This window comes from Prinia subflava, chromosome 9 (genome assembly GCF_021018805.1).
Source record: "Prinia subflava isolate CZ2003 ecotype Zambia chromosome 9, Cam_Psub_1.2, whole genome shotgun sequence".
Lineage (NCBI taxonomy): Eukaryota > Metazoa > Chordata > Aves > Passeriformes > Cisticolidae > Prinia > Prinia subflava.
Window position 1 is genome coordinate 14160621 of NC_086255.1, and position 12063 is coordinate 14172683.

At 52.9% G+C, this 12063-nt stretch overlaps 1 protein-coding gene across 5 annotated transcripts in view; it reads right to left on the minus strand.

The window, feature by feature from the left end:
* DNMBP (dynamin binding protein) overlaps positions 1-12063 on the minus strand; it is a 34064-nt gene that overhangs the window by 15208 nt on the left and 6793 nt on the right. Inside the window, exons 1-4 of one of the 5 annotated variants that reach the window (XM_063405543.1) lie at positions 11764-11909; positions 10235-10413; positions 7877-7999; positions 5386-7320 (exon numbers count right to left, since the gene is read on the minus strand). In XM_063405543.1, the coding sequence (XP_063261613.1) occupies positions 5386-7320; positions 7877-7999; positions 10235-10379 (2203 nt within the window). In that variant the 5' untranslated portion in view covers positions 10380-10413; positions 11764-11909. Of the gene's footprint in view, positions 1-1303; positions 2627-5385; positions 7321-7876; positions 8000-10234; positions 10414-11763; positions 11910-12063 lie in introns of those variants that run through there. The other 4 variants (XM_063405542.1, XM_063405541.1, XM_063405546.1 and 1 more) reach the window with 4 other exon arrangements.

Sequence of the window (12063 nt, forward strand, 5' to 3'; positions counted from 1 at the left end):
AACACTGCTCCAGCCTCTTAAACCTTTGTGGACCATTTCCCATCCCACTTTGTTACTGGCCTCCTCCTGGCTCCCCTGCTGCCCTTTGGACGTCTTGGCACCACAAAGCCTCTCCCTTTCCCCACCCTGGGGACACAGCTGAGCAAAGTCCCACCCTTACAGGGTGGTGTGAGAGTGCAGAAATGCAGCCATCAGAGCCTGCTTCATCAAGTATCTCCAGAGGACAGATTTCATTCTAAGGCAAAGGTAGTCACTGCCTACAGCTTTGCCATCACTTGGTATGTTGCACAGTTTTCCTCTTCATTTCAATCCCACTTCAGGGAGAGTTCACACACACAGCTACATGAGACAGGAACAAACAGGTTTTCAGACACATGGAAACCTGTCCATCAAGAAGGGCTCCTTCTGTCCCTCTGCCCAGACCCCAGCACCTTGCTGCCACTTCCCTTCCTCCCCCCCACCCCATATTCTTGCAGCAAGCTCATTGCACAAATCTGTCATCTGCAGCTGACTCTGACACAGCCACAGCGTCAACAGAATGATTTCACCCATGCCAAGACAACCTAAGCCTCCCCCTTTGGTAATTCTCCAGCTGCAGGGTGCTATTTGATGGGACTGGAGACCGGGGAAGGCTTGGGGACCCAGGACACAGAGCATGCAATTGTTGTAGCACAGGCAAGGGACAACTGCAGTACCGAGGTGTGACGATGCAAGAGGTTCCCATTGGTGACAGCCCCTCAACATGCAGGTGCCTGAGTATCCTGCCCAGGTGAATTATGCAACTCTGAGTACTTGCTCTCTGCATACATCTGAGTGCTACAACAGCTTCCTCTATTTCCTGCTTTGTGCTGCCTGTGAACAGCTGCCATAGTCATGCTCAGGGTCAGGAATTGGTTCCTACACACAGAATCTATTCATGATGGGTTATAAACAGGCAGTGGGGATAACCCCAGCATCTCACCCTTTCCCTCATGAGGAACCTCCTCAAGGCCCTGAGAGAGCAGAAAAAACAGGGCCACAGATTTTAGGGTGTACCTAAAACATGCAGGAGCAACAGAAAGGACAGCCTTGGGTCTGTGCCACCTGTGCTTCACTCCCACCTGGGCCTCTGCAAAATCCCCTACAGAGGCTGCACTGAGGGGTGATGACCATGCTGCTCATTTCAGTAAGTCCCAGGGAGGAGCCTTCCCGTGAGAGCCTGTCTGTGCTGGCCACCCACGTGTACCAGACTGCCTGTGCTGCCCTGGTGCCAGGGCAGGGTGAAGGCACACCCAAGGGAATTGCCCACTATTTCCCTGTGTACCTTGCTTTTTCTTCGTGGTCTGCACAAACTCCGAGTGCCGCAGGGCACTGGGAGCCGTCCGTCTGTAGAAGCTGTTCCGCTGCAGCACAGAGCCCGCCCTGTTTGCTTCCTCGGCCTCCTGCTCCCAGACCTGGCTCCAGTCCGGCCGGCCCATGCGTACCCTCGAGTGCTCTGCTCCACTGCTGCTCTTGGCTGCCATCCCAGGCCCTGGGGCTTCTCCTTCCAGCTCCCCACAGCCATCGGAGTCAGCAACGCACGTCTCGAACTGTGTATAGCAGGTACCTGACCCCAGGTTCACGCTACCATCTCCCTGACTGACTGCAAATGCAGGAACTTCACCACCTCTGTCAGGACTGCTGTGATCTGTGACATGGCCTTTGGGCCTCCTGTGCCGTTCAATGTCTTCTTCATCTCCTTGGTCCCTGATACCCACACATAGCCCTTCCTGCTCTCTATATGCCCCAGGGCCTCCATCATGTCTATACCACTTTCTCCCTTCCCTATATACTTGATTGCCTCCATCCGCTCTATACTGCCTTCTCCTCTCCCTGTACTCCCCAGACTCCCTCTCTTGCCTGTACCACAGTTCCTTTTTCCTATAATGTCTTCCATGCTCACTGTAGTCCCTTGGATCTCTGTAGTCCTGATACCACCTTTCCCCCTCCCTACAGTCTCCAAAGCCTCTATCCTCTCCATACTGCCTTCCTCTCCCCCTATACTGCCCAGGTACTCTGTCCTCTCTGTTCCGCCCTCCTCTTATCTCAGAACTGCAGTTTCTGTACTGAACACCCTCCCTCTCATACACCCTGTAGTTTCTGTCCTCTATATCCTGTCTTTTGCCTTCCCAAACACTGTCTGCTCTCCTGCAGTCCATGTACTGCATCTCTCCCTTCCAAAAACCTCCACAGTCTCCATTCCCGCTCTGTTGGCGCACAGAGATGTCCTCCTGTCTCCTGGAACTGTCCCAGCCCCTGTCTGCTCCTCGGCTGCGCGGGCACTGCCTCCTCGTCGCCCTGGGTCTGTCGCTGCAGCCAGCCACGTCCTCTCTCCGCGCAGGACAGCAGTCCTCATACTCCCAGCTGAGGAGCCGCGGTTCCCGTCTCGGATCCTCCATGCGGCGCTTCCTCTAGGGAGAGGTGCACATAGTCCTGTGGGGTGTGGCGCAGGGGCCGGCTCCCCTCACCCTCTGCTCCCCGGGCCCAAACCCGGGCTGGCGCTGCCTCTCCGCTCTGCTCCAGCACTGCCGTCCCAAGTGAAAGGCAGGTGCTGCTTCCTGAAACCAGCCCGCAAAGGCACGGGCCCAATCGCTGGCAGCCCCGGCCTCCTCCACCTGCTGCCCAAAGTAATCAGTAACCAGCCCCGAGCCGGGAGGCGAGGCGGGCTGGGCAGGCCTGCACCGCCCAAACCGGCTCCGCGGCTTTGCCAAAACCTCTCCGCAGGCAGCTCTGAGGCAGGGAAGAGGAAGGCACTGGAGCATGCAGAGGCCCTGCCCGAGACCAATGTCCTCAGGGGAGGGAAACGGAGCATGTGTGACACCGCAGAAAGCCACAAAGCAGAGGTGGGATACCAGATCTTCTACCAGATCTTCTTCCCAGCCCTGATGGAATGGAGGAAACAACGTGGTCTAGAAGAGGCTGGGCTCTGCTCCACACCTCACTGGGACAAACTGAGGCCTTCAACCCTGATGCTAAGCCCGTCCTTTTCCCAGCCCTCACCCACAGTCACACGAAGATCAGGAGAGGAGCTGCTCCCTGCAAGACAGACCAGTGCCTACACAGTGCCATGCAGTCACAGCTGCATGGCTCCCTGCTCCCGGGGCAACAGCCGGTCCACCCGCTGACAGGAACAGGCTTGAAGGGATTACTTGGGTTATAAAGTCTGGTGCCAACACACAAAATAAGTTTCCAGAAGGCTATAGAAATATGCACTCCAGTAATGCCTCTCACTGCAGGGCACAAAATATCCCAATTTTCTATGCCAAACACAAAGCTCCTATAAGAAACCAAGAGACAACAAAAACATGCCCTTGACAGAGAGCGTGAGAGTCTGTGGATGTCATCCATGTCTCAGGTTCTTGCAACACTTGTTAGAAATGCAGAGCCCATGCTCTCAGCTGGTAGAAAACAAAAATAAAACCAATGGATTCTCCAACTGCTGGAGGGCAAGTGCTAATCCTGCCCAAGCCCAGTGATCGGTGAAACCCCAGTGTGCTCACAAGACACACCAAAAAAGCAACCTGATGATTTGAAACATTTTCTGTAGAAAACCACATATTCCACACTCTTCCTCTGGCTTCCTGAAAGATACACTGAGGGGCTGGATTCCCCACTATGAACTATTCCCCCTGTAGGACTATGCCTGTCCTGCTTTGGTTGCTGGTCAAAGCCTAGTGAGAGCTCTTCTGCCTCCAGTGTCTCCATGTTCCCCTAACAGTGGTAAGGCAGAGGTCTTGCCTCAGGCACGGCACAAACACATTTTGCTGAGCTGATGCAACACCAAGTTACTGTTCTGCCTGTTGCACTAGAGCTGGGCTAGCCAGACATGCTCTCTGGCCACACTCAGATGTGTCCGAAGGCACATGACAGAGCTTGGGTAGGACACATCTTTATCACAGGGCTAGAGAGGTCTCTTGAACTGGAGAAAAATCCCCTAGAACTACTGAAAGGATACAAGCTTGAGGATGCCTCAGGATAGTGCCTAAAACTTCCAGTTCCAGGAACCAACAGGTTCTACAGGATCAGTCCTCTGCCAGGAAGCACTGGGGACAGTAGGAGACATTTCCTAGCAAGATCCATCTCATCAGAAAATTTCCCTTGAGATTCAGCCTAGGTTTTCTTCTTCTTCCTACCTTCAAGTTATTTCATCTAGCTTCAAATCCTCTAGGCCTCCTTCTAAGCATCCCTTTCGCACACCACTGATGTGGAAGCTGCTTGTCACCTTGTCTTCCTGGTGCACCCGTATCAGCCTTCATTCCCATGTGCTCTGCCTCAGACACGATCGTGCAGCAAAGTGCCTGTGCTCCCCAGCGCTGATTAAGCAGTGGGAGGATGGAGGCAATGAAGTCAGAGTGAGTAACTCCCAGGCAGGAGTTGGCATTTCACTCCATCTCCCGCATGGAGTGCCCACATTTCCTGCACATCGTGGGTTTCAGTAACAGGACTGCAGTGTCAGAGCTCCTGGGAGAAGCCTGGGGAAGGGACTGTGGGAGAAGATGTATGTGATCCCATCTTTCCATTTGTCTACTATAATATCAAGTGTAATGTAATTAACAGCACTGATCTTTACATGGCATCTTCAGGTTTCAGAGACCAAATGTGCTGATATAACCATGGGAAATTCCTCTTTCCTGAGTAATTTTTTTCTGGGGTTAAAGAACAAAAGTCACATTTTCAGCTACAGACATGCCACAATTGTAAGCTCTTTGTTGCTGTTACCAACAGAACAGTGCTGTCTTCTTGTCCTGGACTCCAAGGATGGCAGGAGCACAGGGGTAGGCTTTACTTTTTGCCTGCTAATACATCCCACTCCCAGGTCAGGTTCAGTCCCCTTCTGTGCACCCCTTCTCATATTTACAACAAATCCCCACAGGTCTGTATCAGCACCAGAGCAGAAACACAGGAAACTCACTGCCCTGACAGGTTGAGGGCAGTCACAGCACAGACGTCAACTCAAATCTCAACTGCAGGGCCACCAGCAAAGCCACCCTGAAGTTCCTGCGCACTCCCCTACAGATAAGAGGGGATGAGGCACAGAGGTTGGAACTGCAGCAGCAGTGGTTTTGCTTTCCATCATGGATATCTGGAAGTGGATGAGATGAAGGCTCTGGATGTACAGTGGGACTGGAGGAGGAGACTGAAGAGCTGGAAAAGGGGGTGGGCAAGACCAGGGCAAGGGGATATCCAGAGAAAGACACTGTGATTCTCCAAGGCAAAATCATCATGATTTGTACTGCAACAGTGCTTACAAAATTATCTAAATCAAGAATAAAAGCATAAAAAAGACTGCCTTCAACAATGTCTGTAAAACAGCAGATGCACCTGTGCGCCTGAAGCTTTCCCCATCCCATGCTGTTGTAGACTCACCTCTCAACTCCTGCAGCTCCATGCTGAGGCTCTCAATGTTGGAGTCACAGAAATCAAGGTTTTCCATGGTCTCTGCTCTCACCAGCTCATCTTGCTGCTCCTCCAGCATCAGGCTTAGCTCGGCACGGGTCTTGCTGTAGGCCTCCAGATCTCGCTCCACCTCTCCAATTCTAGTCAGCAGGATGGAGCTGGAGGAGGCTGATCCTGCCTGTGTCAAGTCCTCACGTCCCTCTTCCACCCGCTGCTCCGGGGTGCTGGGCTGAGGCTGTTCAGGGGCCACATTTCTGCGCTGGTTGCTGGGCGGAGGCCGGGGCGCAGGCCGGGAGGGTTTGACCGAGAAGGACAGAGCCCTGCCTTTGGGCACTTGGCCACCCTGCACGTGCACAGCAGTTGTGGCGAGGCTGCTGGGCCGAGGAGGGGGTGGCCTCAGGGCCCTTCTCCTCTCTGCCTGCCTGGAGTGGGACACAGATTCAGGAGACCCACGGACAATGTCCTTCTCAGAGCTGTAGTCCAAGATAGAGAAGTGACGGGAGACCTTGTCCTGCTCCGCACCAGTACTGGACAGACTCTTCTCAAACTGGGCCAGCTGCTCCGTCAATTTGGAGTCCAGGTCCGAGCAGCTGTCCCCCTGCACTGCAAGAGGGCAGCACTCCCCCCAGCTCCCAGCCCGTGTGTCCAGGCTCACCTGGGCAGTTCCTAACCTGGAACAGGGCTTGGACTTCTCCAGTTTACTGTCCATCCAACTGTCTAGGTTCTGGGGCCTGCTCTGGCTCTCCTGAGATGCTGCCCAGCTATTAGGAGATGAAATCACTTGGCTCCTGCTAGGATCTTGGGGGAAGTGGGGAGCCTGCAAGGGTGCAGTGGGGCTGTCTCCTTCATGCTTCGGGAGGGACTGAGTTTCTGAGCTTTGTGGGGTGGCTGAAATGGTCCCCCCAGGCTCCAGCTCCCCTGCTTGGCCAGGTGTGTTGCCCTGTGGGGGAGGCAGCTGAGCAGAGGGGAGAGCGCCATTGACTGTCTTCGTGTGGTTAGAGGGCTCTGAGCCCACTTCATCTTTGGGATGTGGCTCTTGGTGTCCTGTGCTGGGAAAGGTCTGCTGCTGTCTCAAGTCAGTGCCAAGAGGACCCTCTGACCTCCCTGCTTTGTCAGACAAAACGGTGGCAGGCTCAGGGTATGCAGCTAAGCCATCCTCCTTTTCCCTGCTATCTTTCCCTGGCAAAGGAGGAGTTTCAGAGCAACTGCTTTCTGGATCTTGATGGATGGTCAATCCACAACTGCCTCCATCTTGCAGATCCCCAGCACTCAGCTTTTCCCTGCAAGCCTCAGAGGCTTCCAGCCTCACAAATCTGTGTGGAAAGATGCCACGTTTTCCTCTCAGCTCCCCCTCCAGCCAGCCATCCTCCAGAATGCCTACAATCCGAATCCTGTCACCCACATCAAAATCCAGTTCCTTGGACTCCAGGGCTTGGAACTGGTAGAGGGCAACACCATAAGTACTCCCTGGCTCCTTGTCATCTTTGGGGGGCATCTCTACTGTCCCATTGGTGTCACAAGTCCCTGTGGGCTCTGGATCCACTGAGGTTCCTGGTGCTCGCAGAGGAGTAAGCAGTTCCACAAAACCCTCTGGGAAGATGCCCCTGCAGCCTCTGAGCTCACCCTCAAACCAGCCAGGCTCTGGGACACCAACAATGTTGATCACATCCCCTTCCCTGAAGTCCAGTTCCTCCTCCAGCTGAGCAGACAGGTCCATCAGGGCCCGGGCTTGGCCCAGAGAGTAGGCAGGCACCTCCAGGAGAGTGCTCTGGGGCAGCTGACATCTCTGAACTGAAAGGCACAGCTCCCTCACACATGATGAGGGGAAAAAGCCCTTGGAACCCCAGCTGCTTCGGCCCTGGAGCCAGCTGGAGGCCAGGGACCCCCCCAGGATCACCAAGTCTCCTGCAGAGAATGAGACACACCAGTTCAAAACTGCTCTCATTATTGCTTCCCACCTCTTATTCCTGCCTCCCCATGTTCCCTCCTGGCTGGGGATGAAGACTGGCACTCTGTCAGAGCACAGTGCATGCTGGGGATGCACACAAGCACAGGATGGGATTAATGAAATATCAGCTGATTATGAAATATCAGCAGCCTCTTGTACACCTAAGGTACACAGTTTGGCTGCAAAGGTGCATCAAAGCTTTCATTCTGCTCCAAATGCAAGTCTAAGATTTGGAGATTAGAGGTCAGCTAAAAGGTGGTTGCAAATTTACTATGATCAGGTGATGCCAATTTTTGGAGTTTCATGAGTAATGACAGATCATGAGAAACTGGTATCAAAGTGGCAGAAGCCTAGAGGACCATGGTGGATTTGACATGACCCATGTCATGAGGAATTAGGAGATTCACCTCTTTCTTCTGTCACTCTAGGCAGGATGCTGTGACTAGGTTCATCCATCCGGAAGGACAGGTGAGGCTTTTGAGGTGCAAAGCAAAGGAAGGGAATGGAGATTACCTCTCTGCAATGACAAGCTCCCTGGCTCTTGAGATGTGAAGTCATTGGTACAAACAAACAGTTTTTCTCCCTGCTTCAAAGGGGGAATATCCACAGGTTCAACAAAGCTGCTAGGAAACTGCCCTAAAAGGAGAACGAGTTGTCAGCAATGAGTCTTTCCTGTGACCCACCACCATCTCCACCCTCCTTCCAGATTTTGAGATCTCTTCATCTTGCTAAAGGAAAATACCCAGTTACCCTGGGTGTCTCAATAGCCTGGTGGAAGAAGAACCAGTTTAGGAGTCAGGAATTCCTGGGATTTTAAGTACTTAAGAGCTTACAGAGAACAAAATGCTTTGAGCCCTTGGCTCACTCCAGGTAACCACAGGCTGTGTGCATTACTGGGACTGTGCCATCAGCATGGAGCTTCCAGGAACAGACATACTAGGTTTTCTCTGCCTGCCCTTACTGCCTCCTTTCCAACTCAGACCCATGGTGAGGACTAGGAGATCCAGTAGTGCTGCATCATGAGACCAGTGTCTTCTGACTGGGCATATCCACCCTGTGCTGCTTCCTCTATAGGGCTTGGCCCCTGCGCAGTCTCAGCACAGAATTCAGGCTGCCACACTCAGGATGGCCCCACCTGTGAGTCACAGGCTCTGTCACAGCTTCAGCCCTGCTGGGGCTCCAGGGACCCTCCCCACTTTGTCATTCTGTGTACCTGTTTCACCATGGCACATTTGTTGGCCACCACATGATACCCATCAGATACTAATTTCAGTTCTGAGAGCACACAACATGGCCCATGAGAGCCCACTGCAAAGGCCAATAAAAATGTCTTTCTTATATAATTTGAGGCAAGGGGATATGACGAAGTAGGAGCTATTAGCACATCCAGCATTGCCTCTGGGTGACCAAATATTTTCTAATAAAACTGGGAAACACCATATCCTAGACACCCAGAGCTTTGCACTGTGTTTAGGCAATTTGGCATTTGCTATACTCTGCTTCCTTCACAGTTTTAACCAACTCTCTTTTTCCTTATCTTAGCTTCTGGCACTGTACATGGAAACAACATAATGCCATAAGAAAGGAATTACTATACATGGACTTACAGTAATTATTCCAGAGTATGACTTATTACAGAGTAATGAGTACTAGGCTGCAACACCTCCACAGCTTCTATTCTAAAGTGCTTTTTCAATTCCCTATAACTTTAACTTAGAAAGCTGGACAGAAAACTACAACAGCTGTTCCAAGGGAAAGCAGGAATGTAATTGGGTTTTGAGTTAAAGGTCATTAAAAACATTCAGTTTGACTTTAGCATGTTTATCTTTGAGCTACAACACACATCTGTTTGTTATTCCTTAGCAGCTCCATCTTCTTTTGAACAACCTCACCAGTTATGCTGGGAGACAAAACTCTGTTGAAAACTGCACACATAATCCTTGCCCAGGGACAGTTGCTGCCCAGCAGCAGCAACAGGATCAGGCACATGCTCATTCAATGCCACTTATCAGTCACATGGAGCACAGGAGGGAAGAGCTCCTGTCCACCTTTGTTTCAGACAGTAGACAGCTTGTGGGTGTTAGGAGAGACCAGACTGCTCCTACAATAGCAGTCCCATCTCTACAGCCAGGGATGAAATCAGTCCCACCCTCATGCTGAAGACAGAGGCAGGCTTATGCTTTGAAGTGGCCTGGCTTTCATCTCCCCAAGAGCTCACACATCTTCTTAACATCAGGATTAAGATGAAAAAGAGCTGCCTAAACAGAGACTATGAGACTCTTAGTGTTTCACTAAGAGCATTCTGCCGCTTCAGAGGTTGCTCACACCCCCTAAAAGTTTAAGAGACTTGCACACCTCTTCAGGCACCTAGATATTGATGGCAATTTGTGCAGGAAGATGCTTCGAAGCAGAAAGGGGGAGGTGGGGCTGAGTCAGAGGGCTTGGGGGGCACACATGGTCACTGCTGTTCTATCTCCACTGACAAGGTCACTTGGACTGGTTTCCAGAGTGGATGCATTTCCACTCTCAGTGCATCTGTTTCCTTTCACCCCTTCCACTGCCACAGCAGGTCAGCACACAAACTAGCCAGGAAATGGGCAGTCTCTCCACAGTGACTGGAACAACTAGTATTGTGAAGCTCCTACCTCCTCGAGAACTGACTCTCCACTAACCTCTCTCAAAAAACAACACACAAGCTGTCTGAATAGTTGACACAAGGCTGGCAACTTGCACTCTTAGTGGCAATCAAAGTCCCATGAAAGATTTAGTAAATCACATCAGGTCCTTCTCTACCAAGAGAAGATGTGTTCATGAAGTGGACATTTAGCTGGCACCTCTATGGACCCATGTGCAGGAACTTCCAGCTCTTACCTGTGACACCTTCCTTCTTGCCGAAGAGCCAGAACTCATCCACCACAGCCAACACCTCGATGACATCTCCCACGAAGAGGGGCAGCTCTTCAGAGACGCTGGGACAGAAATCAAAGACTGCCCGCACCACGGAGCCAGCCTCCATTGTGCAGAGTCTGAAGGCAGGTCAGTGCCTAGGGCTGAGACAGCGAGAAGTTAGTCAGCACCCAGAAACACCTGAAATTATCACACATAGGCTCAGGAAGTAAAACCTTTCCTGAGCACAGAGGCGGATGTGGGGAGATCCTGTCCTAAGCTCCTTGCCAACCCCTCACCGTGTGCCACAGGAGCCCAGGGGCTGCAGCAATGCAGTCCCCATGGTCTAACCGGCCCTGTCCCACCCCTCTGGCTATCTCTGTAAGATCATGTGTTTCTGTTGCAAGAGGGGGGAGAAGCAGCAAGAAATTTGGAAGTGAATTCCCGTCAGGAAGGAAGCAAGAGGAGGGGAGGAAGCTCAGCATTTCCCTGACATTTGGGGCCGGGCTCAGCCTGACAGGGCCTGATGGGCCAGTACTACCCACTGCATGTCCCACCACACATCCTCTGGCAGGATGGGCACAGAAATCCCCCTCCCCATGCCACCACTCAGGGCCACAGGAACTGCACGCTGAACCAGCACAATTCTGGCCCAGCAAGGGAAGAGGCACAAAGTCCACTCAGGCAAGCACATGCCACCATCCTCATTCTCAGACCTGACTCAAAAAATCCTTTCTGCCTTCTACGTACCTGGCTCAGACATCCCCTGGGTGTCTCACCATGGTTCTTGGCACAAGTCAGGCTGAGATGAGGGTGCAGACCTTGTCCAAGGCTCTGGGAGCCAAGGCTGAAATTCCTCCTGGTAGGAGACCTGACAGCAGGCAAACATCTCCCCATCAAGGGCTATGTCCTGGATTCCCCTTTCTCTGGAAGTGGCTTTGAGGACACTTCTGTATAATTTCTGCTTTTCAGCCCCACTGTCAAAGAAATACAGTGCACCAAGGCAGCAGCAGTCCTACAGCTTAAGCTGCTCCTTTGCCTTCTCCCAGATTCCTCAGGATGGGAACAGAAAGGTTCGTCCATCCAAACCAACCTGAAACTTTAGGATTACTCCTCACTTTCACCTCCGAGGTGAAGGCACAGGACAGCACTGCCAACATCTCTCCGCGGTGCTTTCAGAGCCCTGCCCTCTGCGACGCTGGGACATCGGCGTCCTCCCCACCAAGCCCCCCGGCACAGGCTGCTTCTCTCCCACATCCCAAGCGGAGCCCTGCTCTGTCCGTTCGGACACAGCTTCCCTGCCATGGGCCGGTTCTCTCCCGTCCCGGAGCGGCTCCGAGCGCTGAGCGCGCAGCCCCGCTCCGAGCGCCGCCCAGCCGCTGGCACCCGTCCGCTGTCAGCACGGCGTGTCAAACCCCCTGCCCAGCCGACAGCACAGAGCACAGCCACAACACAACAAAACACATACACAGCCCCCCCGGGCACCTTTCTCTGCACAGACACACACAGCCCACCTGAGCCCCGGAGAGTCAGGAAGAGGGGAAGCTAGCACAGGGAGGAGAAATATGTCCCTGCTAAGGAGGTGCAGCCAAGTCCCAGTGAGAGTGCCCTTTGGGGATCCAGCCAGGGAAAGGCTTTCTGCTGACGGGACCGTTCTGTTTATCCAGTCCGACTCACCTCCTGGGAACAAAGCGGGTTTGTACTCAGCAGGAACAGCTTCCTCATCACGTCTCCCCGCCCCCAGCCATTCCTGTGCTGAAGCCAGCACGCCGTGCCCCTGGCCGCCCTCACCTCTGCCATCCTGTCTGTCTGTC